At 32.6% G+C, this 24481-nt stretch overlaps 2 protein-coding genes across 3 annotated transcripts; both read left to right on the top strand.

Annotated features, from left to right (window-relative positions):
* The first annotated feature begins 2316 nt into the window (after nucleotides 1–2316).
* On the top strand, nucleotides 2317–23286 carry GABA-B-R1 (gamma-aminobutyric acid type B receptor subunit 1). Of its 2 annotated transcripts, none has more exons than XM_068284436.1 (16): nucleotides 2317–3405; nucleotides 7403–7657; nucleotides 14962–15096; nucleotides 15197–15367; nucleotides 15448–15664; nucleotides 16457–16622; nucleotides 16681–16924; nucleotides 16996–17145; nucleotides 19491–19633; nucleotides 19693–19816; nucleotides 19884–20000; nucleotides 20126–20333; nucleotides 20407–20663; nucleotides 20729–20866; nucleotides 20937–21129; nucleotides 22695–23286. In XM_068284436.1, the coding sequence occupies exons 2-16, from the start codon at nucleotides 7406–7408 to the stop codon at nucleotides 22715–22717; spliced, it is 2538 nt and encodes an 845-aa protein (XP_068140537.1). In that variant the 5' UTR covers nucleotides 2317–3405; nucleotides 7403–7405; the 3' UTR covers nucleotides 22718–23286. The 2 variants fall into 2 exon arrangements, with proteins under 2 accessions (XP_068140537.1, XP_068140536.1); XM_068284435.1 differs by having other exon boundaries at nucleotides 19884–20003.
* Nucleotides 17652–19382, top strand: LOC137572968 (uncharacterized). Its single transcript, XM_068284831.1, has one exon. It carries the CDS (start codon nucleotides 17652–17654, stop codon nucleotides 19380–19382), a length of 1731 nt encoding a protein of 576 aa, XP_068140932.1.
* Nucleotides 23287–24481: the final 1195 nt, after the last annotated feature.

Genomic DNA, 24481 nt, shown 5'->3' with positions numbered 1-24481 from the left:
AATAAATTTATGTAAAATGGAATACTCAATAAAAAGTATTAAGGATATTTTAGAGTATAGTTTAGGTATATCTCCTAAGTGCAGTAGATCTTGATCCAATTTGGAATACTTTTAAAAATTCTTTAACAATGTTTTTCAAGAAAGACTCTAAGAAAAAGAGGCCGTAAAATATCCAAAGGTTGCAAGACCTTAACTAACTTTAACATCTGCAAACTTTCCTCACAATATGTCTACATTAATACAAAACCCTTCAGAATGAATACATTTGAATTGAATAAGTGTTAAATATACGTACGACAGATTTAACAGATTTTTTTTTTTTTTCTTTTAACTTAAAGCCTGTTGTAAGGTTTGCCATAATTTTTGTTAGTCTAGTACTTAATCTAAGTCCTGTGGATGTATGTACTTAGGTATATAAACAGCCCTAATCATTTATTAATGGGTAGGTCTTTAGTCTTAGTCTTAAAGTCTTTTAGCAAATTTAATCTTATCCAATCTAATTTGAAAAATTTTATGATTTTCGATTGCAAATATGTATTATGTATGTGCATTTCCTTTGCTGGTCCTTAGAGCAAGCAAACATTAGAAATAAAATTTGATTTATTTTAAACAGTAAAAATTAATTCACAATCAGACACAAAGTATTATTAACTTATTACTAATAAAGTTTACAAACAAAACAATTAAGATAGTCAGTGAAATGTTTTTGTTCTTAGAGTAATTTAGATCCAAAGTATTATTAATATATTATTAATAAAAGTTAAAACAAAGAAGTAAGCTTTTTAGTTAAGTGAAATACGTCTTAATTTTTTTTTTTTTATAATAATAAAATGGATAAATAATTAAAAGTTTAACATCAATAATTTACCTTAATCTTTAACAAACTTAGCAACTTCTATTATACTTAAAAATAAAATGTTACCATCTTATTAAACGTTTTCAAAGAAATAAGTCATTATATAATTAAATATCTATACTCTCAGATAAACAAACTCCCAATTATAAATATTAAGCAGATCTCGTTGTAAAAATTGTAACTTTTTTGAGCTTCCAAGGTTTTTATATTCCTTTAATATACAAAATGTACGAAAATTTGTATTCTATCGACAAGGTAGACTTTTTTTCAGACAAAGATAAACCTACAAGATATTTTTGGCAATCTTAATTTCAATGCGTAGAGTAGAATTTTTTAGTCATAGATATTTGAATTATTATTGGAAAATTGAATTCTCACAAACTTAGACGACATTCTTGGGCCAGTGGAAGCCGTTAAACTTAATTAACGTAATTAGATTAAGCTAAAAATTGTGATATTCAGCATATTAAAATATAGTATTGAATGAATTTAAAACCGCAAGAGTATCCTTAGATCCTCTCCACCACTAAAATTAAGAATCTTTAACAAATGCAATAAACAAATTTAGTTTAAGATTTTGAGAATCTTAATTCGGCAAAAACAAACGAAAAGTTGACTACTTGAAATGATTTTGGTTTGTGTAAACTACATAAACTAATAAAAGTTCTTAAACTTGTTTAATATGATTTAGTTTGGTAATATAATAAGTTTTGATTTAAGACTTGAGGACCAAATTGAGATAAATATTATATGAAGACGTTGTAAAATGTATATACCCAAGTTTTGCGTGGAGGAGGTGGTGTAAGAAAACTTAACTTGGCTTTGACTCTGTGTTGTGTCATGCAATGCCGCCGCCAGGCCAATAATAATGGCTTTCGCTTTCAAAACACACGAAAACCAGGGGACCCGCGACTCTACACTTGTATGTAGCACCGAGCAACCTGAACCAAAAAACCCTCTGTACATACACTCCACACACACACACACACACACACACACACACACTGCTCATATACATATAACTGGCCAACAAATGTTGCCCTTGGCCAATTGCGGAATGAATTTTGATGTTTTGACTGGCCATTCCTAAGGCCATTTGACAACTCTATAAAGCCGGTCACAAAATACAAAAAAAAAAAAAAAAAAGTTGGCCAGAGGTAAAGATGTGGTTGCGGGCCAAGAGCAAGAGCAAGAGGATAGCTTCATAATTACAGCTAGAGTTTAGTATTTGGCGAATGAAGTATAACTTAACAATCGACAACGACATAAACGACAGGACGACGACGACGAGGACGAGGACGAGGACGATGATGAGGACGACTTGGTAACTGGAAAGCGGAAGCAAAAAGGGAAGAGCTTACGTGAAAGCTTTACTCAATTCAGAAAGTGCGAAGCTTTTGTGTGGCCAAGCCAAATGAAAAAAGAAAGGAAAATGTAAATGTCAGTCATGGAGTTCCAGTCGTCGGATACATGTGGAACACAACGAACACAAAATTGCGCGCCTCGCCCATAAAATACAATGCGAAAAAGCAAGAAAAAAAATTTACCAAAACCAAGGATTTAAGTGTGTATAAAAAATAAACGAAAAAAAATTAATAAAGAAAAAAAAATAGTAATAAAATTCAAAACCAAAATCGAATTGATAAGCATATAAAAATCAAACAAGCTCAAAAAATTGCTTAAGTTTTAATACAAATCTAAACGTGTTTCAACTCACAAAAAAAAAAAAATCTCACCCAAAAGAAAATTATCAAAGAGCAAGAGAGAGAGAAAGGGAAAGAAAGAAAGAGAGCAAGCGAGAAAGAGAATTGAAATTCCTTTAAAAAATTTAAGCAAATAAGAAAGGAAAAGCTCACGCCCCTTTCAGTGACTCGGTTTTTTTCAGTTGATATTTTGTGTTGTTGTTTTTACTTGATTTTACCATTTATCTCTTTTCATTTCATTTCATTCATTTTTTTCTTACGTTTTGGTGTGTTTTTTTTTTTTTTTTACTGTGAAAGTGCAACAACCAGATAAATGGTTGAGATGGGGATTACAAAAGGCATTGGCAAATGATTTAGATTTTCATTAAAATGGATTTAAGCCAATGCCGCTTCAATGCTAAGCTGCATTTGTGCATGGGATTATCGATTGTAATGCGCAGTCATCAAATAATACGCCGACACAATAGCAGCAGCAACATTATTAGCAACATCAGCAGCATCAACAGCAGCAGCAACAGCAACATCTACAGCAGCAACAATAAACATTAAATTGGCCATACTTTTTGTTACTTGTTTTGGTTTGCCATTTAACCGAGAGCATACAGAGTGGAAGTACTGAGAAAGAGAAAGAACGAGAGAGTAAGAGAGAGAGAGAGAGAAAGGTGCAAAAAAAAAAACGGATATTGGCTAGAAGCATCTTATGAAACAATTGAAGCAACGTGCTTCTGAGCAGGCAAAGGAGCAACATCCGAAGCATTATAAAAATCAACCACCATCAACAACAGTAACAACAACAGCAACAACAACAGCAACATACCAATACATTTTTCTACGGCAATACGCAAAGTAAGTGAAAGGTAAAACGCATATATCCTTAATGATGATGCTGATGATGGAGTGCAGTGTGTGTGTGCGTGGAAAAGCCTAACCTTATTATCAAATCTCTGGCGTAATTATTGAATTTGTGTGTGTGAAGGAGAAGAAAAAAAAACTAGGTCACTAGGAAGTATGCCTCTAAAAGGTGTCAACTCCCAATCAGATCTCTAGTCTAAAAAAAAAACTCTCACACTCCAACATTGATTAGCGCAAAGTTTCAAGTGTTTGAGTGTGTGCGAAAAAAAATTATGTTGCCTACATTTGAGGGCATTGTCATTCAATAACCGCAATGAGCATGTAAGCTGTGTGTTTGTGTGCGTAACCGAGTGTCTGTGAGTGTGTGTGTGTGTATCTACCTCGCATACGCACGTACCACACGTAGTCGCCCCCAGACCCCTCTCACCCTTATAATGTACTTTTTTTCGCCATTTTTTTGTTTGAATTTTTACGTTCTTATTTTTCCACTTTTTTTCGAATTTGGGGCCAGGCGCCGTAACGACAAACGCCCTTGCCGAACTGTTTATTTATTTATCTGTTTCAACTCAATCTCCAATTGAAACAAAAAGCTTAAAAGCTTTGAAATCAAAACTTAAACAGAAAACCAAACGACACAAAAACGACAAACAGACAGAAAGACAGACAGACAAAGACCATCAAATAACTATTAAATCCAAGTTCAATTTCGAAACAAAGAATAAAAGTAGATAAAAATACATATATAAAAATGAATTCAAGTAATTTGATTTCAAACCATTGTCTGTGCATCTATCTTTCTATCGTTTGTCTGTGTAATAAAAATAAAAAAAAAAGAGTTTGGAATCAATTTTGCAACAAATAAATCCATTTAAATATCTTGATAGCCAGTCTATAGATGACCATTAAATTGTTTTGGATTGACATCATGTTGATAGTTGATTGTCAAATGAGTTGACAGGCTTAAGTGGTCAATGTGTCAAAAGAACTAAAGTATGCACAAATATTATAAGAAATTTAAATTTTATTTACATTAAAAATATGCAACTACCAATTGCTTTGCACCATTATCCCATTGATTTATGATTAGTAGACATTTAATCTCTCTGAAGATTTATTTTTATGTGTACTTTGCACTTCAATTGGTTTAACTAAATGAAAAATGGTTGTCCTCTAAATTAGTTTTTCGCAAGAAAATCGAAGATGCAAATAAAAATTTATGGCCAAATGTTGCAAATGCAAAAATTTATAGACAAATTCACTAAGTCGGCAAAGAGACTCTAATAATCTAAGACAAGATAAATTGTGGCTAGCTTATAGACAGACTAACAAAACATTGTTTTCTATATAAGTTATGGCTTAAAGCGGAAAGGGCTATGCAATGGGGAAACTTTGCTCCCTTAAGTATGCAATGAGTAGTAAAAGAATTCGCTTTTTGAAACATGTAAAGAAGTTTTGCGATATTCTGTGGGTTAAAAAATAACCCTCGAAGCTCACATTGTTTGTGGACAATTTTTAAGTTTACAAGGCATACAAAATGTTATAAATAACTTGCAAATGATAAATACTTTTGCAGCATTTTGTTTACCTTAAGGGGCCAAGTTGCACCCGTTCACAAGCTTCGAGGGTTTAATTTAGTTACTCCTATAAAAGCGAGTAAGAGAGTGACTTTAATGGTATAACAAACTTTCGAAAAGTTCCACATGTAATTTTCCTTTGGCAATTTAAAAGTTATTTAAAAGCTATTTGAAGTTTTAAAATGTTTAGAAATTTTAAATTAAGGAACGTTGGTTATGTTGAACCGATATGGCAATAAGAAACTGATAGTTTTACTATATACCTAACAGGGCTGGTTAATGGCTGATTCCACTAAAACAAGCAAAGAAAATAGAAAACTTTACTACGAGTGTTGACATTGATGCATTTTGTCAAAAAATAATATTAAATTATATATTTCATAAATATATATGGATAAACTTTGCCCAATTGCAATAACAATTGACTTCTTAATTAACAATAAATGGTTGAATTCCCCTTAGTGCAATGGACAAGCAAGAAACAAAAGAATTACAATTTAGAACACGCTTCATTTCGATTTGACAAGATTTTGCTTAATATTACTCGAAATAGAGGCAAGAAATTTTGTTGGTCCTATACATAGTTTTACTTCTAACCAGATCAGCAGGAAGATAATTCTATATCTTACTCCTATTTTATCCTTTATCCCTGTTTGAAGAGCAATACGATGTTAAAATCATTTCCTCAGATAATCCTAAGAAAACTCAACGAATATGATTATTTTGTTTTTATTGTTAATTTATTCAAAGATAGAGTAAAAATAGTTTTCACTTAAATGTTCTCTGTTCCATTAACTTTAATAGAAGTCCCTCAACAATGTAATAAATTAATGTTGACTTTGCAAAATATTTATGGGGTATGGAGCAAACGGGAAAAAACATTTCAGCTACCTGGTGAATTGTTGAAAGAAAATTTATTAGTAGGTACTTTTCAAAACATTTGCTTGGAAAAAGCCATTATGTATGCTTTATTTGGTTTTTATGGAGGTAAATAATTTAAATACCATACAAGCGAGTGATTTGAATGTTGATGGTAATAGGAAATAGGTTAAATTGGAATTGGGAATAAGAAATTGGTTGAATTGAATACATTAATGAATCTGTCATCTTTCTCAGAATCTATTAGAGTTAGGCTTGTTGAGATTCATTTCTCTTTAACTGAGCTTGAGCTTGTTCTACCTTTCATTAGTTATTCTATTTAGCTATTTTAGTCTTTCATTTTATTGCATTTCATTTGAGAAATCTTTTACTTACCTTATGAATTTATCATATTCTTTTCATTTTATAAACGTTTACCCAACGAAATTTTGTATTTTGGCACTTTTCACATCATGATTTATTTATGGGATGAGAATCCTAGATTAGACCAAACCAAATTAAAGCAGTCAATGAAAATAATTTGCTTTATATTTTGCTCATCATTTCAAAAGCCACAGTCCATGGTCTTATCTATTATTATCTACGGACTTAAACAGTCTATATAAAATTTATGAATTATTACTCTCTATCTAGTGAAAAGCCCTTGAGACATCATTCAACGCAAGTTATATAAGTGCAAAATCAAATATATAAGCAAAAAAAGTAAATAAAAAGAGAGAAGGCCAACAAAAATATGGCACTTACCAAATGAAAGTCATACAAAGTTTGTCACAATGGCCGGAAATTTGCCTTCAACCATACTAAAGATTATATTTATTATACGGCAACGTAAAAGAATAGAATATAAAATATATAAGTATATATATATACACATATATTTTATGAAATTTAAAAAATTTCCATAAATTGAAAAGCGAAATTCTTTCTTGGCATAACTTTGGAGAGAAGACCTTACCCAACCCAGTTTTTTTTTTCTCAACTTCAACTCGTGTATCTCTCGTATGTCTGTATGTATGTATGTATTATAGTATTTTTCCCTTTCCACACACACAGTGTTACCCAAAATTCTAACAACAACAATAACAAGAGAGAAAAAAAGTGTATAAAATGCTTACGTAGCCCTAAGCAAAAATTTCCCCACCCCACCTTGTCACACCGCCAACTTCCCTTCCGATCCTTTCGACCATCTAGTCGTAAAAATTGCTTTGGCACATAAAACGACGCTTGACGCTCGCTTTGCTTTTCCTTTTTGGATTGGTTTGCTTTGCTTTGGTCTTTTCTGTTTTCTCTTATTTCTTGTTGTTTTTGTCGCTTTTGGGCTCGTCTTCTTGTGTATTCATGTACATACATACATATATGTATATGTCTATTTTGCTATTTGTATTCCGATTTGTATTTCTGTGTACGCTCTGTGTACGGCATTCGGCGGTAATCACATTTCAACGTTTCATCGTCCTTTTATTTTTTAGACCCTCCTTCCAGCTTCAAACATTGGCTCACATACATCGTTGCTTATTTTTTTTTTTTTGTATTTGCAGGATATGACAAGTGATGGTGCTGTTACGTTTTGGATATTTTTACTTTGTTTGATCGTCTCGCAGCACCTGAAGGGTTGCGAGGCGGGCAGGCCGGATGAGTTGCACATAGGCGGCATCTTTCCCATTGCCGGCAAAGGAGGATGGCAGGGTGGGCAGGCCTGCATGCCGGCCGCAAGACTGGCATTGGATGATGTCAACAAGAGGCCAAATTTGCTGCCAGGCTTCAAGCTCATACTGCATAGCAATGACAGCGAGGTAAGTAGTGAAAAGATAATCCCTAATGTATGTTAAATATGTATCTACATAACTAAGAGGGGTGATTAAAATGTTTTCATTAGAGGAATTTGTATGCATTTGAGTGAATATTGTTTTGAGTATTAAAAATCAATAAAATAAAGTTGAGTATAACGAGGTCATAAGTTATAACCTCTGTTACCACATTGGCGGATCTACTAATAAGAAGTTAGGATAATCACCCCTGTAATTATGCAATAGTAAACATCTTGTAAGTTGAAATGTCTTTCACATACATATCTTAAATCTCTACAGATTCTCTTTACAACTAGGATAATCTTTTTGGTAAAGGAAAAGTTCTCAATAAAATTATTCGTTTAGTTACTATATACCTTAGGGGAAAAATATCTGTGGTCTAACATCCATAGATCCGCTTTTTGATTTTAACTTAATAATATCAGGTTAGAGTTAAATATTTTATTCTTCTAGAGTTTTCTCTATGACATATGTTTCGGCTTTTTATACTTTTTGGCATACACAAATGTAATTAAGTAAATGAAATTTGTAATGACAGAGACAGAATTGCAGATCAAAAAATTTAACGACCTAATCAGACTTATCTTATAAGACCACCCTTTTTTTAAATTCTTTCCAACTTGACGAGAATAATATACTTAGATCTTTTGGAGCAGATGCGCAGAATCTACAAATTGTCACAGTTGAAGCCAATGTTATAGGATTAAATTGTTATGAGCTAAGTGCCGCGTGACGGTTTGTTTTAAACCATCTCCCCACTTGAGACCTTTTTGGTACGACGAGTCACGTAGTTTATAGAATGTCCCTTTCAAATATAATTTTCCTAAATTTAAACAAATTTAGCTGGAATATGAAATAATAATAAGCATATGAGTCAGACAGTATATTTTCTTTAATTTGAATTTAAATTTTTGTTGAAATTTACTGCATTTGCGTACAAAGAAACTTAAATAGACATAATGTAGACATAATTAACTTATCTTTCTTTTGAGCCTGATTATTTTGGGAAACCTCTTACTACTTGGTCTATATATGTTTAATCAAGGACATCAATGACATTAATTTGAAGTATTGCTATTTGAAATCGTATCCTATATACATATGTAAAAAGATATGCAAACTCACCTTTCTTCGATTCGGACTACAAGGCAATAAGTAGTAGCTAAAAGTTTCCCTTATTTGACACAAGAATCAACTAACTAATGAAATAAAGTTATTTTCATATTTCTTTTGAAGAAGTCCAACATTAAAATCGCAATGGTTTCCCTTTTAGCTAGTTTGTGTACAACTTGGCAACTAATTTCAAAAAAAAAAAATAAATAAAAACTTCAAGCTCGAAAGAATCTTTTCGTAAATTAACTATTTCTATTATGTTTCATTTCGCTAAACTTTCAAGGTAGCACCGAGATACACAATAGTCTATATGTATGTATGTGTGTAGTTGTGTGTTATACTAACGCTAGTTAAAGGACCTCCCAACTGTCACCATGCCCCTTTCCTCAGGGGGAGCTACTTATTTTTGTTTCGTTTTGTTTCTAGTGAACGGTTTCAGTTTTCGTTTGTTTTTCGAGACAAAGTCCATGAATGAATGACTGACTGACTGACTGGCTGACTGACTGAATGACAAACTGAGAGGTGGGGCCTCAATGGTCCTGGGACTGCCATTCATTAGCATATTTCTCTAGGGATAGGGAGAGGGAGGAGCAATAGTAGCCAAGGGTACACAATGTTATTATGATTTGTTTCTATTTTTTTTGTTTGTTCACTCACTTACCCACACATACATACAAACATTGTAAATGAAAAGGGTATTTGTATGCTTGTGTTCCCTAAATCAATTTCTATTTCAATTCTCTTTGTTTCTTTCGTATATACTTATGTATATGTATGTATGTATATGTAATCTAATTAGCCGAGATTAGCCAATGTATATAAATTGGAATTAATTTGTTGCCGCATAAATCCTCATTTAAACATTAACATTTCAAGCTTAATTCATGTGTCATAGAAATAAATGAGAATATCCATTAAGCTGTGCGTGAAACCGCAGGACGTGCCTCAAAATTATTCACAAATACATACAAACATGCACATAAAGCTAAATTTCTCTAAATATATGTAGACACTTTTTTTTAAAAAATCATCAAATAGAAATTTTTAACAACTAAATTTAGTTTATCTTGTATTTAGAGTTGAAAGCTAAAACTATAAACTTTTTCAAATGAAGCCAAAGCATAAAAAACGTATTTTCATTTTTATTTCGTTGCGTTTTTTGATTTATTACGGTTTCTAAAAAATAAATGGCTTGCAATTGGTTTTTTTGTTTTGATTTTTTAGCAAAAAGGTAAAAATTTCGTGAAAATACACAAAACAAAACAAATACACATGGGTCTCAACCTAAATTTAAGCCAAATTGTATTCTCAACTGGAAATACAAGGACTTTTTACGTATCACCTTAAAAGTATGCAAATAAATGTTCATAATGTCTTATCCTATTTTGTCGTTTAAGCTTTCATTAGACAGTCACATATTTTTATAAATTTCACCAAATATCCTAAACGATTTTCACCGGCAAAAGTTTTCTAAATCATTTACTGGATTTGGTGGAAAGTTGCCGTTCTTTCGTTCAGAGTTGTTAAAGATGAGATCAAAATAATTGGTTTAAAATACTTAAAATCTTTGCAACGCCAACTTTTTTTTTTAATTTGTAACATCATAAGGTTATACAGAAATCCTCAGTAAAATTTGTTGAGAAAAATAAACTAACTATAACTATAGAACTAAAGGAAGAACATTTAAGTAGTTTAGGAATAAAACTCCTATTACTAATATATGGAGATGACAAAGTTTTGTTTTTCAATTAAATACAGCAATTAGTTTTAACACCAAAATAAGGACAGAAACTTTCACCTATGTACTGTATATGTTTTTAAAAAGAGCTATATTTTTATTATTTGTATTTGCAAACGTTTAAGTTAATAAGATATCATAATTTTATATAATTTTAAAGCTTCCCGCATTTATATATTCAAAACCTGTTATACCTAATCCTCCACTAAAAATGTTTAAAAACTCAACTTTTGTTAAAAATTTGTTTAGCTTTGCTAAAGATTTACTAACTAGCATTAACAGATTCTGGAAATTCATTCTAGAAAGCTATACTGAAGTTATTACTAACAAATCTTTGTAGATTCTTTGATTAAAATTTACACTATATACATTTAACAAGTTTAGCGTCTCGAAAGTTATTTCAAGGCTCAAAATGAATTTCAATAATCCATTTATCATACAACACCAGTAACAGCGAACAACAATCTATATAAAGGACATTTAAATAGTTATATGAAATTTTAAATAAGAACCCCTTAAAGTGTATGGAAAAATAACATTACACCCTAAGCAGATTTTGCTTTTGGTCGAATCCCAATTTATTTTGTCCCATAGAGAACAACAACAAACAAAAGATCCAATTGTTAGGGATTAAGATACAGAACTCTGTTCTTTTGGGGGAGAAATAGTTTTTGAAAACTACCTCCTACCCATTCCCAACAACGCCTACTTTACTATAAATGAAAACACTCCACATAAATGTCATATGTCATAATTAATGGCCAGTCCATAGACCATTGAGTGTGTGTATTTTGGTCCCTGGTTCCCGGAGGCAGCATAAAAAATTGCTATCAATGTTGCCAACTTTACCATTTAACCAGTTGTATATACATATGTATATAGAAATGTTTGTATATGTCGTATCCTTATTATTTTTTTTTTGTCTTTTTTTGTTTTTATTTTTTCTGTATATTTTTAAGAGCCTGTGGTACAGTTGCGGTTTGGTTGGTTTGCCTGGTGCCTATTTATACGCGGACCTCATTAGTTTTAAGTGAGCGAAAAGCTTAACTACTTGTTTTTGAGTTTTGAATGAGGTCACTTCGCCGCGCTCAGCTCATCATTTGAGTTATTTTTATTCAAGGCTGTCACACACACACTCACACACCAGGAGACAGAGAAAGACATACACACATACACATACGAAATTACCGGAGTGACTGGAGACAGAGATAGACAGACAGATAGAAAGCTAGATAGATGGATGAATGAATAAATGGTGAGGATAGCATAGGTAGTGGGAGAATTCCTAACGTTAAAATCACATAGCTTTATGGGAGGTATCTCGTTTCGGTTGGCTGGACTTTGAGCACAGATAGCACAGTGCTTTACCCTGCTGTGCTTGGTGTATTTCTGAGTTTTTTTTGTGGCTTAGGCAAACAGCTTCCGTTAAATGCTGCATAATTAGTTCCCATACCCCACAGTGAAGCATCTCCTACCATCTCTCATTCGTCGACTCTCCGCATCACTTGGCCCAGGCGACAAGCGGCAAAGGTCGCACGCAATGTTTGCCTTTGCCTTTCGCCTTTTGCTTGACCTACTTTGATGTGTGAAATGTCCCAAGAAGCGTGCACAAAACGAAACAAACTATTAAACAAGAGCGCGCCTCATAATGTGGCATGCCTCGGAGCTCCCTTTTTATGTTTCTTCTCCTTCTCCCTCCTTCTGTGTGTGTGTGTGTGTGTGTGTGTGTTTTGGCAGGATAATATGGTAAAGTGTGGGGGACAACAACTGGACACGAAACCAGTAAAACAAGTAGAAGACTACAGCAATGAACAATTAAAAATGTTGTTTACACGCAAACCAAACCAGGCAAACCAACCGAGAATACAACAAGAATACAGCAAACGAAACCAACAAACACAAAAAAAAAGGAATAAACAGCAAAGAAAACTGGCAATAACTGGGAAATATGAAAACGAGTTTGCCATGTAAATGCCCATGAATATGAATCATTCATACATACACACACACACATCCAAACATGTATGTGAATGAATGTATCTCATTTGAATCAGCTTTTTGCTCAACACTCACAATACATTTGAATTAAGTTAAGGCAACTCATATCACACCGAAACGAAACGAATGAAACGATTTTCATGAATTATTCATTGAATTAATTGAAATAAAGTTTGCTTCTTTCATTAAACATATGTTAGCTAATTGATATTATGTGATAGATCAGCAAAAGTTATAATTCAATTCAAATCTGGGCAATCTCATATGGGCATATAAATCAATAAGCAAAAAAACAAAACTAATCTCTCGCATTGAAAGTATTCAAGAACGTTTGAATGACATTTGAAAAAGATAGCTGATAGTTGGAGCTAGTATCTAACGTATTATTAGAAAATGTAATACTATAACGAGAATAAGAAACTGGTATTTGTTAACCCTTATTCTGTACGCTTTTATGTGAAATTTCACACTAAAAGTGTCTAATTTTAATTGCTTCTAGTTTTCCAAAGAAAGTTATTTTACTTGAGATATATACAGATTATTTATATAAACTAGGCAAGCCCTTTTGATTAGTTTATCACATATGTACATATATAGATCGGCGAATATCACGTTAAGTAGTTTCGTTATTCTGAAATACATCTTAATAAAGTAGGCTTTTCAATCGATGATTTTAATGACAGTGATCCGATCCAACGAATTATCAAACTTTTTTAATAGCAAGAGCTGGGAAGTAACTTAATAATCAAAAAAAAAAAAATTTATTCCAATAGCTTTCTTATTGTTTCTAATCAAAACAGTCGGACATATCAATTGGTCTTATATATAGTTTATAGTGTCGGAAACGTCTCCACCTCTACATTACTAACATTACCCTCTACAAGGATATCAAACAATTTGCAATTATTCCCAAAAAAATTACAAAAATAACACATTTTTAACAAACTTCAACTACAAGTTATAATGGTAGAATTTAACAAGTTTTAAAAGAAAAGTATACTTTTGTAATTATTTATATATTTTTTTAAATAAGCTTTTATAGCGATGACAAAGTTTTGGAATACTTTTCCTAACTTTAACTATTTTATTAAAGCCTAGATAAACTATTTTTTTCACTAAAATCGATGAAGAGAGCAAATGAAGTACATTAGCCTTATAAAATTTGAAGAACTTCTTAATTTATCGTAATATAACGTTATAAAAATGGTTTTGTTTCGAGAAAGAAACCCTACAAATAATGTATTCCTTTTTCCCAATAGAAAAACTAGAGAAGTTAAAAATCAAATGAAAGTAATATTTAAGAATTACTCGTTTAACTTTTTTGCCGTTGATGTCATTTTACAATGCTTGATCGGATTGACAATCTTTTTAAAATGTGTTGAGTACTAAACTTAACATTTTTAAACATTTTGATTTGAGTTCCTAAGAAAACAAATACGTGGAACTTTATCTTTATCTTTCATCCTATATATCGTTTACAAAAAAAAGGAACGACAATTTAACGCTAAGTTGAAAGAATTGAAAAATACTTGAAAAGTTAAATAAATAATATGAAAATAAGTAAAAAAAAAAGTAAAACAAAAGGCATTTATAAATGCAGTTAAAATTTAAATATATTAAATTATGATTCGTAATAAACCTCACTATCTTCTCCATATTTATCTCTAATCCTAACTTGCCATGACTAACCCTAATACAGAACAAAAAGTCTCAACCTTCGTTTATATTTCAAAATATATATCTTTTTCACGAAAAGCCACAAATTCTAAATAAAATTCTGACAACATTATACAACTACGATATGACAAAAGATAAGACCAAAGCACTTAGGTAAAATTAAATCAGAAATCAAAAAAAAAAAATAATGACCCAGAATGAGGATAAAAAAATTGCATTCCTAAAAAACAAAAGCATTAACACAAAATTGTATAAATCCAGTAGATTTAACACTAAGCACCGCAAAGAGCAAAAACCTAAAAACAAATTGGACTCTTGTGGGCAAAAATCAATATCGGATTTATTTAATTAAAGAACAATGTAAAATCCATTACAAAAAAATAAAAGCTCTGCTCTGCTCCCAAAATACCACAATTGTTACATTAAATTAATTAATGTTGATAAACAAATGTGCGGAATGACAATTAAAACAAAAAGAAAAAAACCAAATCATTTATCATTATTATTTATACAAAGGATAAGAAATCATTTTTAATTGCCCATTGATTTCGTGGAATCATAAATACTGAAATACTGAAATTACACAAATTATAAGGAAATTCCTTGAAGCACAAAAATATTTTGATTGGATTCTTCTTACCATACAAATAATAAATTATGTGCCTTTTCGTTGGGGTTTTTTTTGGGTTTTGGCAACAAACATAAATTAGGCCAAGTACTTACCAAGTTATCAAGTAATTCACTTTTATTTTTTCTATTACAGTGCGAGCCCGGTTTGGGGGCCAGTGTGATGTACAATCTGCTCTATAATAAGCCACAAAAACTCATGTTACTGGCAGGATGCAGCACAGTTTGTACAACTGTGGCCGAGGCTGCCAAAATGTGGAATCTAATTGTGGTAAGTACACACACACATACATATGTACATACATACAAATATGTATGGGCAAAGCCAAAAGAAACATTTCAATGACACAGAAAAGTAAACTTCTTTTTAGCTTTGCTATGGTGCCTCTAGTCCGGCCCTATCGGATCGTAAGCGTTTTCCAACGCTTTTCCGTACACATCCCTCGGCCACGGTGCATAATCCAACACGTATCAAGTTAATGAAAAAGTTTGGCTGGTCTCGCGTGGCCATCTTACAACAGGCCGAAGAAGTATTTATATCGGTGAGTAGTAACTCTCAACCAAAGTCATTTACAAACTTTACCAATTTCAATTTTACACAATTTTTGTTCTTCTTTCGCAGACTGTAGAAGATTTGGAAAATCGATGCATGGAAGCTGGCGTCGAAATCGTAACTAGACAATCATTTCTATCCGATCCAACAGACGCCGTACGAAATTTACGACGCCAGGATGCACGCATCATAGTGGGCCTATTCTATGTGGTGGCGGCGAGACGAGTTTTATGCGAGATGTATAAACAACAGCTATACGGCAGGGCACATGTGTGGTTCTTTATAGGTAAGGCGATGCATATCTATTTAATTAGGCTAAAGCACGTTTAGGCCACAAAAACAAATTCGTTGAGATAGGCGACTCAAAAGGATCAAGCTTAAAAACGAACCAAAAGATACCTTTTTTAATGAATGTCAACCATTGCGGTTTCGGGACCATTAAGTCAACCTCTCTCACAGAGGAGAGAAATAAATGAAAGTTTTATCTATTATCTGTGGAACAAACAAGCAATGAGAATAATAAATTAGCCTCCATTAGGTTTTTAGATTCGGATTTTAAATCCTATGCACTTGAAGTAGAGTTTAGCGATCCCTTTCAGAAATTATTTGTGTTATTAACATCGATGTAATGAGCCATTAGTGTTATTTAATCACTTTAGATTTGACCATTTTTCAACTTCTATAAACTCGGATACCCCTATACATCTATTGTAGAAGGCCGAAGCTTCTTGTTGCAGTGTGATAAGCTAATAAAATTTTAAAATTGAATTGAAATTGAACTGTGCAACATTTAAAGCTCTAATTTGGTAAAGGATTGTTTGAAATGCGTCACATCTTTCCACTTAGAGAGTAGTGTGACAAAATTTTCAGCAAACTTAGGAGACTTTTTATTTAGAGGTTTTTATTAAGAGGTTTTGGTATTTGACCACCTGAAGTTTGTTTGCCTTGGATATATCCGGCTGCACTTGATTTTTTCTTTTATTTATGAGGGGGTTCGAGGGTCTTTCACAAGGCTTAATGTCTGACAATGTGGAACTAATTCATTTCTTAATTTATTGCTTTATATTTCCCGCATTAGGATGGTACGAGGATAATTGGTATGAAGTAAATCTTGAAGCTGAAGGCATAACCTGCACCAAGGAACAAATGAAAATAGCTGCCGAAGGTCATCTAACAACAGAGGCGCTTATGTGGAATCAGAACAATCAAACAACTATATCCGGCATGACGGCTGATCAATTTCGGTTAGCTCAATCTAAGATCTTTGGCTTTTGAAATTCTCTAAATTTCTTTTGTGTTTAGGCATCGACTGAATAAAGCCCTAACCGATGAGGGTTACGATATCACTCATGATCGCTATCCAGAGGGCTATCAGGAGGCACCATTGGCCTATGATGCTGTCTGGAGTGTGGCATTGGCATTTAATAAGACAATGGAACGCCTAACGACACGTAAGAAATCGCTTCGTGATTTTACGTATACGGATAAAGAAATTGCCGATGATATCTATGCGGCCATGAATTCAACACAATTTCTTGGAGTATCGGTAAGTTTCATGATTAAATCTTTCTTAAAAAGGGTGTTTTTTGAAGAGTATTTTCATTCCTTTCCATATAGGGCGTCGTGGCCTTCAGTTCCCAGGGTGACCGTATAGCCTTAACCCAAATCGAGCAAATGGTGGACGGCAAATATGAGAAATTGGGCTATTATGACACGCAACTTGACAATCTCACATGGTTGAATGCCGAACGTTGGGCAGGGGGCAAGGTAAGCTATGTTTTATAAATCATTTAAGATTAAATAAATAGTAGAAAACCGACATCATTCAATATGTCTGATAAGGAGAAAAATCATAGAAATGAAAATGCCTCAAGGAAAGCTGACAGCGATGAAGAGAAAAAAGAACAATCAGTTCATAGTCAAGATACAATCGATATCCAAAAAGAAAGTAAAGAAAGTGACCAATCTGATGTAAACCAAAAGACCGAGGCAAGTCAGGATAAAGACAAAGATGCAGAAGAGACAAATGTGGCAATAAATCAAGATGTAAAAGAAAGTGAGAAACCCGGAACTTCAAAGCAAGGAAACAGTCAAGTTTCAAGTTTCAATGACCCAAAGAACAAGCCAACGGAAAAGATTCAAACCTTAGATACAACTCCGAATCATTCAGAATCGGAAAGTACAAAGCAATCATCAGCAGAGAGTGATATGGATACTTTAGTCAAACCTAAAAAGTCACTGTTCTTGATAGTGATGAGGATGCCATAGTAGACATGAGTGAAACTCAAAAGCATTCAGAAATCCAATTGCCCAGATTCGAGCGCAAAAAACCCTACAATGTGAGATTTTCCAATGCTACAAAAGATAAAGAAACCATTCCACGACGGAGCACAGAAAATCTTCAAACTTCACCATCTATGATTTTTTCAATCCATCGTAACCGTATACCCAGTGATGAAAATAGTAATCCACAGAATCGTAGTCGCGGAAGTTCTCAAGACGATAGTGATACCGATTATGTAATTAATATTCAAGAATCTCATATGAATAATATGGATACCTTAGATCAGGAGTTTATGGATCATTTTCATCCGCCACGTCCTTTGAGCGATGTAAGCGGAGCCCAGACAACAGGCCAAAGAAAACAAGAGGCTCGTACGTTTTTATTACGAAATCCAAATACACCAGTTAATGAAATCGGTGTAAATACAAAAATTTCCACTTTACCGTTACGAGTTGATCAGGGGAAAATCTATTTTGATTATGAAACTGAAACAGATGAGGATGAAACCGATACAGACGAAGATGCCACAGATGCCAAATATAAAACGGCAAAGTTGCGACAGCAAGAGGAAGGGAAAATAATAAAATCAAACGATGCAACTCTGGATGCCGATCCATTAGAAGTTGAAAAACGAATATCTAAAAGATTCTATCATCAGGACGGTAAACATAGAAACATTGGCACACATACAATTAAACCATCACATGAACCCGAGGATGATGGGCAACCAATTGGCCGTGAAAACCCCATTAACGAAGATTATGATCGTAAATCTAGTGTTAAAATGGAATATGAACTTCTTAATGGTGAACGAAATTATTACGAGGGTTGTGAATATCATTTTCCTGTGAGAAAAAGTTGGCGCCATATGTTCTATAACGGCAGGAATGGCAAATATTTCTCACGATATCCCATACATTGGTTATATACCTTTATCTATTGTGTATGTCATATATTATTTGTGATTTTGCTATCTCTTATAATATTTGATCATTTCGCTGGTGGCATAAACATGAATCGGCCATATACGAAAATTCCTCAACCCTTCTTAAGTTTCGCTCCTGTAGGATCACAAGGAAACAATTATAAGCATATTGAATTCGATCCACGAAATAAGTCTGAAGTTCGTAATATGTATTTGAAATCTTTGAATTTCTTACGAAAATATGGTTCAGAGCGATTTCAGCGTTTCGGTCTATGCAATGAATCGGATGGCTTTGGCTATTCAACCAAAGAGCCGTGTATATTTTTAAAAATCAATCGTCTGATTGGTTTCACAACCAACACCTATAATCATTCCGATCAAGTGACAAGATCCAAGTTCAATGAAAATGATCACAAGGCATTGAAAGGACTTTTGAGCAGTATTAAAAATCCTGAAGATCGTCAGAATCGCATATGGATAACATGTCAAACGATACAAAATGATCATATTAATATTGAATATTTTCCAGAACCGGCTGTCCATACAAAGTACACCGATATCGAAAATAGAATTCTCTATCATATTAAAGATAAAAAGTCTTTCTTCAGTTCCGAAGATCTGAATCGCATTGTGGCAATTAAAATTTATAATTTAACGACAAATGAACAGATTCATATCAATTGTAAACTTTGGGCCCGTAATATTCATCATACACGTGAGGATTATGGTCAAGTTTCGTTTTATATTTTGTTGGCCAATCGCAGGAATCGTGAACGTCGCTCTTCAAGTATCTAAATATCATGATGCATTGTGAATTGAATTGAAAAAAAAATTAAATAAATTCTCAAAAAAACGAACGAAAATCGAAATATTCGTCCCATTTATTTTCATATATCTTTACAGGTTCCTCAAGATCGTACAATAGTAACACATGTGCTACGCACCGTATCCTTGCCCCTATTTGTTTGTATGTGCACTATATCAAGTTGTGGCATTTTCGTGGCATTAGCTCTGATCATTTTCAATATATGGAATAAGCATAGAAGGTCGGTATACAATTCATTCGAGTTTATTGTGAAGTCAAAATCATCTTTTAAATTTCCAGAGTCATACAATCCTCTCATCCTGTTTGCAATACAATTATGCTATTTGGTGTCATCATTTGTCTGATATCTGTCATTTTACTTGGCATCGATGGTCGCTTTGTCAGTCCACATGAATATCCAAAGGTAAAAAAACCCCATTAAAGTTTTTTTCAACTTATTTGTAATGAGTTTTTTTTTTTGTTGATTCCAGATTTGTCAAGCTCGAGCTTGGTTATTATCCACCGGTTTTACATTAGCATACGGTGCTATGTTCAGCAAAGTCTGGCGTGTGCATCGATTTACAACAAAAGCGAAAACAGACCCGAAGGTAGTGGTACATATATATACATATTGCACCGATATTAGCACCAATTCACATTCAATTTCAATTTTTTTTCTTTTGTATTCTAAACATGTTGTTCTTTATCCATTTTATTATGGTTTCTGGTATAGAAAAAAGTGGAACCTTGGAAGCTATACACCATGGTTTCGGGCCTCTTATCAATAGATTTAGTGATATTACTCTCATGGCAGATCTTTGATCCGCTGCAGCGTATACTCGAAACATTCCCACTCGAAGATCCAGTATCTACAACTGATGATATTAAAATACGTCCAGAGCTTGAGCATTGTGAAAGTGAGAGGAATTCCATGTGGTTAGGTGAGTATATTTGAAGTTCAATTAAGAAATTATTTATAATTTATATATGGTTTTTCCTCAACTCCTCTTGTAGGTCTTGTCTATGGCTTTAAGGGCCTCATACTGGTATTCGGTCTGTTTTTGGCCTATGAGACACGTTCGATTAAGGTGAAACAGATCAACGATTCACGTTATGTGGGCATGAGCATCTATAATGTGGTCGTCCTATGCCTGATAACAGCTCCAGTGGGCATGGTTATTGCATCACAACAGGATGCATCATTCGCCTTTGTGGCTCTAGCTGTGATATTCTGTTGTTTCCTAAGCATGCTGCTGATATTTGTGCCAAAGGTAGCCTCAATCAATTAAATAGAAAAATTTAATTTTTTGGAACTAAATAAAACTATTTTTTAAAGGTCATTGAGGTCATAAGACATCCTAAAGATAAAGCTGAATCGAAATATAATCCCGATTCGGCCATATCGAAAGAGGATGAAGAACGTTATCAGAAATTGGTTACCGAGAATGAGGAACTACAACGATTAATAACACAGGTTAGATCCAATTATTTACTTTTATTGATTGATTGCTTACTAATTTATTTTTGCATTTAATACTTTGCAGAAAGAGGAAAAAATTCGAGTTCTACGACAACGTCTGGTGGAACGTGGCGATAGCAAAGGCACAGAACTGAATGGAGCCTCAGGCAATGCCACCACCTCGCTTGCAGTCCAGCCACAGCCTGCTTCTATCATCAATACATCCGCATCCGCATTAGCACATCCCACACCCGCTGCCACACTCGCAATCACACAAGGTGAGCTTCTCCTGATCCATCCACTCAAGCGGGTTGGGTTTTTGGGGGCCATAATCATTCTGGTTTTTCCTTTGTAGAGATCATGTTTTGCATGTACGAGTACAATTTATTTTGTTTTTTGTGTACCCATTTAGAAATTTTAGCAATTTTCGTGGGCATTGACAAAATTGATTGAATGCAAATATGGATAAATTTAAAATGGAATTTTTAAAGGTTATGCCCATTTAATGTTACTTAAATCCAAAGCAAAGCACATGCCACATCTACATAAGACACAATGTACTATATCCACGAAGCACATTTTGAAATCACAAATCACTTGTTTGTTGTTTCACTGCAAGTTTTAATAATGTTCACAAAACAATCCGAGCAAAAGGAATGACAATCGGGAACACATCTTCAAGTTTCAATTAGTCATTTCAATTTGGTCATAGACTAAAAGAAAGAATTTGTTGTATCAAAAATATTTCTAAGGTTTTTAATCTTTTTAAACCTCAGAAATCGTTATTGCAAAGGTTGTAATCATTATTAGTACTCGTCTGGCAATCTGCCTGGACTGTGTAAACTAAATCGTAAATCGTCCTTTTGGCCCAATGTAGTAGTCCACTCTAGCCTCTCAACCTTTGAGCTATTGATAACGAAATTACGTTTTTGGGTTTTCCCCTTATGTTTTTTCCAACATCTTTGGCGTAATCTCTAGCTAACGATTGGCTTACGATTCGCTGTACTTTTTAAGCCTTTTCAAGCCATGGAGCTAACATAAGAAAAGGCTTTTTTGTCAATGGGATTGCTAAATTATGGTTTCTGAGCTGTCATATGAGGGTCGATAAACTTTTCAGCGACAAAACAAAATCAACTCTATGACTGACAGCTTACAGCTTCTTATTCCTGGATCATATACCGATATTAAGCGAGCATTATCATACTATGTATAAATGATCCATTCTAGTTTTGTTTTGTTGCTCATTTTTCGATGGGAACCGATGCGAAAGTGTTTTCTGGATTCGTCCCTGAATTTTGACACAACTATTCTTTGAAATTTTTCTATTGAAATTAAAGTAAGTTCAAGTTGCTCACCGGATCATAAGGGTAAAGTCAAGGGGATTCATCTTTAGTTTCTCTTAATTTAATCCCTAATGTAATGGAGCAGCCTACTTCATAATGCTCCAAATGGCCCTGAACTTGATTCTGTAAACGATTCAGAAATAAAAATTCTCATTCAACTACTTTTACTGCAAAAAAACGAGTAAAATTTGCATAAAGACAAAGCCTAAAACTTGTTTTGAGATAGATCGCTTAAATTATTCATTTCAAGTATCTATAAATGTCAATTGTAATGGGTCATTTAATCTATTCAAAGCAACTAATAACTATAAATTATCTAATAAAAGGTAGGTACTTATATCCAACTAAAAATTAAATTAAAATGCATTTATTATAAGAAAAAGAGGTTTGTTTAAAATTCTCAATAAACTCTGTGTATATATGCAATCTATATGTATAATATTTAAACTCTTAATTTGAATTAAACTAACATTAATTATATATTTCATTCCCATTTTCAGATACTCATGAGCACCGTACATGAAAAAACTTGTCAATTTCCTTTGCGTGATAGGTGAATTATACAAAAAACCAAAACAAAATAAAAAAAAAAATCTTAAAACCGAAAAAAACATACTAACTGAAGCGTAAAAAAAAAAAAACAAAAATTTAATATAAAATATGTACTTAATGAAAAAAAAAAAAAAAAAAACAAAAAACTTTGTATCAACTTTAAGCTGAGCTAAATAATTAAGAGAATATGGAGCGTATGATGGGATAGCAGCAATTTTTGTAGATTAACTAAAAATACATGTATTGTACCTTAAACGTGTTTAGAATTAAATTAAAACGAAATACTTTTAAAATTAACGACATTTAGCATGTGAACTAAGCAAATTGTTAGGCTTTAAAGTTGAAAAAAAATATATATATACACGTAAATTAAAAAAACCTAATGCAAAACACAAAAAGAAATCATCATGTTAAAGTTAGTCATTTAAAAAAAAAAAGAGAACAAATTGTTGTTTTTTTTTTAGGAAATTTTTTTGTTTTCAAGCAACCTCTCTTTGCTCATCTCTCTGTCTCTTAGAGCCAAACACTAAAACACTAAAATAGCAGTAAATAAATACAAATGTCGATGGTTTCAAAAATGATTCGAAATGCAAATCCCTTGAATTCATTTTTTGAAACCATTCTCATTCTCCTAGAGCTTTACTTAAACCCTTACTTGTGTGGGGTATCCGTATAAAGTTTTTTAATACCTTAATATTTAACTTGTTTAAAAAAATAAAAAAATGGTTCAGAGAATACGAAATTGTTTCAAAGATTGTAAATTGAAAATCGTGTTGTTTTTTTTAGAGAAATTTAGTTTTAATTATGTTTAATTGCTTTGTAAAAAGTTTATAATATAAAATTTTCCTATTTATTAATTTAAAAAAAAATTATTTTTAGTTTATTTTGTTTTTTTATTATTATTGTTGATAAAATTTCAAGGAATTCTTTCGATTGATGTATTAAGAGTGAGCCGAGGAATATATATTTCTACCGACTTAGGTCGATTCATTCATTAGAGTTTATATTTTAAGGAAAGTGAAAAATTTAAAATCATTTAATTTTTAACTCTCATGCGTTGCCGTGAAATCAAATTTATTAGTTTTGGATGTTATCATATTAATTATGCGAATGTTCTATTGCTGCAATTGGCATACATTGCGTATGTGTAACTTTTTTGACAAATATTTACAAAAGTTCTGAGAAAACATATTAAATTAATTGAAATTATCAAAATATTAAATTAATTGAAAGAATGCATCTTTAGATATTTCTGATTAAAATTCGTATAGTTTGAATACTTATTTGAAACAGATTATCCACATTCTTTTCTAATCCTTTTTACCGACTTATGGCGATTTAATTGAAATGTTTTTTTGTGAAATGTTTTTTTTGACGACAATTTTGATTACATTTACCTCTAAGAAACCATAATTTAAAATGTATTTCCTTTTAACCTTGCGTCAAAGAATAAGTTTTTGAAATTTTATTTTGAACGATGTTTTTTGGCAAAATTTCCTCAACTAAGAATAACGTATACGCAGTGAAAGCCAGCTAGACCACAATTCATTAGGATAAAAAGGCGTTGATGCAATTTAACGATTCAAATATTTATATCTAACAACTTAGTACTTAGTAATAAAATTTTGAGTTCCATGTCCATTATTTCTAATTGATTACCTGTATATCAAACATGTTTTATGTTTGACAGAAGCTTTAATGCATTAGAATAACTAACTTAAATAGACCTCGAGCT

The sequence above is a fragment of the Drosophila tropicalis genome, unplaced genomic scaffold (assembly GCF_018151085.1).
Source record: "Drosophila tropicalis isolate 14030-0801.00 unplaced genomic scaffold, ASM1815108v1 contig_393, whole genome shotgun sequence".
Lineage (NCBI taxonomy): Eukaryota > Metazoa > Arthropoda > Insecta > Diptera > Drosophilidae > Drosophila > Drosophila tropicalis.
Note: the sequence above shows the minus strand (reverse complement) of the source record. Positions and strands in the feature narration are given on the sequence as shown.

What these genes read in the sequence shown, in the direction of transcription:
- GABA-B-R1 (XM_068284435.1), top strand. Translation starts at nt 7,406, where the DNA reads ATGACAAGTGATGGTGCTGTTACGTTTTGGATATTTTTACTTTGTTTG. An exon ending in AACGTTGGGCAGGGGGCAAG is followed by an intron (nt 17,146 to 19,490) that starts GTAAGCTATGTT and finishes ATATCTTTACAG; the next exon opens with GTTCCTCAAGATCGTACAAT. An exon ending in GTCCACATGAATATCCAAAG is followed by an intron (nt 19,817 to 19,883) that starts GTAAAAAAACCC and finishes TGTTGATTCCAG; the next exon opens with ATTTGTCAAGCTCGAGCTTG.
- LOC137572968 (XM_068284831.1), top strand. Translation starts at nt 17,652, where the DNA reads ATGAGTGAAACTCAAAAGCATTCAGAAATCCAATTGCCCAGATTCGAG.